Consider the following 4,639-nt stretch of genomic DNA (forward strand, 5'->3'; position numbering starts at 1 on the left):
TTGTCTAATTTGTCTAATTAAAATGATATTAAATAATTTACTATTAATTTTTATCACAAATTGGTACAATTACATCAGTATGCTTTAAGATGGTAAGAACTATTAATGTTTACTTTTGGTGAATTTTTTTTTTTGGTCATGGTGGTAATCTTTAATATAGTAGCATTTAACACATTTTTTATTATTCATTTTTCAGAGACCTCAGCTTTAACAAATTGACTGGACCAATTCCACCTTCCTATAAGGAGCTTATAAAAGTGAATTACATGTAATAATTAAAATTATCATGCTTGATACTTGGAGATAGTATAAATGCTAATTTGGAGCATACTTTTATAAATTATAATGATAGATCAATTGGCTTAACATCTATTCTGAAAAAAAATCACCCTGTATACATTTAGAATATAATGGATGTACCTTAACCATGGTTCCATTGTAATTTTACTATGAAGAAATTAAAGGACAAATAAATTAGTTGGAATTTGGATATAGGTAGTATTTCTAATAGCAATTATACTAAGTATACACCAAAATCAGTTAATAGTATAAAATATAAATACAAAATTGAATTAAATTGTTAGTGTACAAATAATTTTTTCATTCTAATAATTGTATCTATTTATTGAAATATAAAATATATATTAAAAATGAATTAAACTGTTAGTGTATGTATAAATAACACTTTTGTTCTAATAATTGTATGTCTATTTTGTTAGAAATATAATTATTTATCAATCAACTTAAATTTTTAGTAGAAATGATTTTATAACATAATATGCAAAAATTCACTCAAAAAAAATACTCTTATTTTAGAAGTATATTAAAAATATAATCATTATATGTCGTTTCTTGTCAAATTAAACTTTAGAAAAAGTGATTTCATTACATATTCATATATAATAATTTATTTTTATATAGTATCCATTAGATTCAATTGAAATTTGCATAATGTAGACTCTTTTATGTTGATCATCTATCTTCTTCATGTCTTGCAATGTAGATTCTTAACTGGAAATCTTCTCAACGGATCAGTGCCTTCATGGAAGAGTGATGCTACCAGCTTGTAATAACTTCTTTATCAAATGCTACTTTTTATTGGTTGGATTAATTAAACACAGTGCATATTATATGTCATTTTTTTCTTCACTTTATAATTATCATTTTAGTTTGCTTCTTCAATGATTGCTACAGTGTGTGTTTGATGAGAAACTCATTATATGCCTTGTATGTAGAGATCTTTCATATAACAACTTCAACAAAGATAATCAGCAGTGTCAATATGGAAAAGTGTAAGTATTATTTCTGTACTTGTAGTTGTAGTTATTGAATATTAAGATTCTATTTAAGTACTAATTTAGTGATAAGCTTCTCTTACTTCGTGCCATAGGAACTTGTTTGCTGCTAGCTCTCCGACAATTAACAATTCGTAAGTTTTGAATTCTGAAAATAGTTGTTCAATTTTATATTTCATTCACATAGCTTGTTACATTAAATATCTCACCCTGATGAGGTTATATTATGCTAATTTAATTTGTCAATTTTTTTGCTTCCGTTATTTTATCAGAGGAATTGTTTCTTGTTTGAGAAGCTCTGTCTCTGGTTGTCCTAAAGGTGAGTTTTCAGGTTATATTATCTAAAATAAAAAGTTAGGCCCTTTGGTATTTCTAAAAAAATAATTAAAATAGCATGAAAAGCAAGAGCTTCTGTCTGTTTTGAAGTAATAATTTTTATCTATTCTGGTTGTTGTGTCAGTCAATTCTATCCACATAAATTGTGGAGGAACATCATCAGTAAAAGTGAAGGGAATCACATATGATGAAGATGGACGTGATGGGACAGCATTGTTCGACAGAGGTCAAAACAAAAACTGGGCAGTTAGCACCACCGGTGACTACATGGATGTAGAAGCAGAGTATTCTACTGCCTCTTTAAATGACACTTCTGCCCTCTCTTCCAATGATGCTTATCACCAACTATACAACGATGCACGAGTTTCTCCTATTTCTCTAACTTACTATGGATTTTGCCTTCATAATGGAAACTACAAAGTCAAGCTCCATTTTGCTGAGATCATGTTCACCAATGATCAAACCTATAAAAGCCTTGGAAGGCGTCTATTTCACATCTACATTCAGGTATATATATTGCTACTTTTTCGAGCGAGAATCTAACTGTATTTGTTCTGTGTTTTTATATCACTTTACTAATGTGATTCATGACTTTGTAGGGAACGTTGGTGGAGAAGGATTTTAATATTGCAAAAGAAGCAGGAGGTGTCGGTAAGGCAATCATAAAAGCTTACACAGCAGCTGTCATTAATAATACCATTGAGATTCGATTTTATTGGGCTGGAAAAGGGACAACCATAATCCCAAAGAAATCAGTGTATGGTCCTCTTATATCAGCCATATCTGTGGAGAATGGTGGGTTATTCTCTTTGGATTTCTTTTTCAATTTTATTATGTTGGTTAGTTTCTTTTAAAAATTAACACATTTAAAGATTATTTATGTTTGGATATACTAGTTTTAATCTATGTTATAGGAGTACATGCCTTTTGGACTAATATGGGCATGGATGGCAACAATATCCGAACTTGCAGATATGCATCCCCGTTTCTATCTGTTCAGAGTGGGTAGTTATCTATCCTAGTGCAGGGCGAATTTTTATTGAGACAAAATCTTGGGTAGGGTCGGATTTAGATAATATTTATCCCTACCTGTCCGGTATATATATAATATATATAAATATATAATTTTAATATATGTAAAATTAGTAAAATAATTAATAATATATAATAATTGTGTAAGGTGAATAATAATTGTCTACTAACAATCAAGCAAACATATACTTCATCGCTTAGAAAATGGAGGTAGCATATCAACAGGGGCTGTGATTGGAATTGTTGCTGCAGTGGTAATTATCATCATCATCTTAGTACTAAGTGTGCTTTGGTGGAAGGGCTACCTAGGAAACAAAAACTCTCCTTCAAGAGGTAATTTTTGTTAAGCCTAGTTTGATTTTGGGTTACACTATGATGACAAACATTCAATTGGGTTGAAAGCCCAATAGTGTTTAATGTGTGCTTTATTATGGCAGGCCCAAGCATACTAGCTTATATTGCAGCAGCCCATCAAAGCAAATAGAAATGAAGCTCACATTGTTCCTTAATGCAGTAACCGAGTCCAACAATTTCTCATAGCACATTCAGCAACATTAAATGATTATGTAAATATTTGCTAAAAGCAATATGAGGACAGCTGTATCATGCAAGGACAAGTGTGGCTCTGAGAAAGCAAGCAAGGACATCACCAAAAGCACTGCTATGGATCGTGGTTATGCAAAACACAAACTTGCATAGAGTAGCAGCAAGGAAATGGAGCAGAATGGAAAAGAGGAACATGCCAAGGAAGAAAGAAACACCAAGGACAGCAGAGGTAGTGGGAGAGCTCCTCGGACAGCAGGGGAGGTGGAGCAAAATGAAGAAAGGACTGCATGTCATCAAGGACCACTCCAACGGGCAGCAAGAAAAAGCAAAGAGGATGAAGCTACAATAAAGCCTAGCTGAAGTTATATAAGAAGACTCATTCCATCATTTCAAGTCAAGAAAAGAGAGCACACACCAATTCAGAGCACCTTCTCTAATATAGAGCTGAAATCTCTTTCTTCTACTCAAGCTTAATTCTAATTTATTGTTATGGCTGTCTTGTGTTATTCTTTGCTTTGAAAAAGGCAATCATGTGAGGATCAAAAGCCAAGAGAGAAAAGACAAGAGTGATGCAGAAATAGCCACTGTTTATTTTTCTGATGTAATTTGGGTTTATGAACTAGGATTAGTTCCCCTTGCCAAGTTGGGTTAGCACTTGATGAGAATTGAATCTGTGTAGATTCCCCTTCCAAGTTGGGATAGCACTTTGGGTTGCTAAGCTTTGGTGAAGAAAGCTTAGGGGTAGATACTAGTTGAATTAGGGAGTAATTCAATAGTATTGGTGTATGTAACCTGAGAATTATAGTGAAAATTCCACCATGGTTTGTGGTGGAGACTGGATGTAGGATTCATGGCACAAAGAATCCGAACCAGGATACATGCTGGCCTCTTTCTCCTCTTCTCTGCACTTTTAATTTTCTGCGTATGAGACTATTTCAAATAATCTCCTGCAACTCGAGCAACAGCAAAAACAGAGTTTGAAACTTAAAGTTTTAAGCTAACTTGATTCAACCCCCCCCTTCTCAAGTTCAACTAGAACCATCAATTGGTATCAAGAGCAAGGTCTCAAGAAGACAAGCTTCACAGCTTGGAGTAAAGATCCATGGCCAACAACATGAATCCCAACATCGTGGCTTTCACTCTCACTGAAGGGCAGTCCAACAACAGACCTCCCTACTTCAATGGCAGCAACTACTCTTACTGGAAAGAGAGAATGAGAATCTTCGTGCAGTCGATCAACTACAACATCTGGAAGATCATTCTCAATGGTCCAGACGTTCCCACCAAATTGCTATTTCACTCTCAGCTTCATCTTCCCCCAATTTTCGAATTTTAAGTGGGAATATTGAATTTCTGTGATTTCTGATGTTTTAGGATTCAATTAGCTTGAGAGAAACGTTCACTCTTGCTTATGTGAAGCTTGGGTAAGA

At 33.4% G+C, this 4,639-nt stretch overlaps 1 protein-coding gene across 1 annotated transcript in view; it reads left to right on the top strand.

Moving 5' to 3' along the window:
• The window catches only part of LOC107610866 (probable leucine-rich repeat receptor-like serine/threonine-protein kinase At3g14840), a 41,817-nt gene that overhangs the window by 24,615 nt on the left and 12,563 nt on the right, over positions 1-4,639 (top strand). The window contains exons 12-19 of the mRNA XM_021109250.1: positions 197-268; positions 1,004-1,066; positions 1,236-1,292; positions 1,391-1,429; positions 1,568-1,614; positions 1,756-2,138; positions 2,231-2,426; positions 2,865-2,996. Of these exons, the coding sequence (XP_020964909.1) occupies positions 197-268; positions 1,004-1,066; positions 1,236-1,292; positions 1,391-1,429; positions 1,568-1,614; positions 1,756-2,138; positions 2,231-2,426; positions 2,865-2,996 (989 nt within the window). The remainder of the gene's footprint in view (positions 1-196; positions 269-1,003; positions 1,067-1,235; positions 1,293-1,390; positions 1,430-1,567; positions 1,615-1,755; positions 2,139-2,230; positions 2,427-2,864; positions 2,997-4,639) is intronic.

The sequence above is a fragment of the Arachis ipaensis genome, chromosome B08, assembly GCF_000816755.2.
Source record: "Arachis ipaensis cultivar K30076 chromosome B08, Araip1.1, whole genome shotgun sequence".
Taxonomy (NCBI): domain Eukaryota; kingdom Viridiplantae; phylum Streptophyta; class Magnoliopsida; order Fabales; family Fabaceae; genus Arachis; species Arachis ipaensis.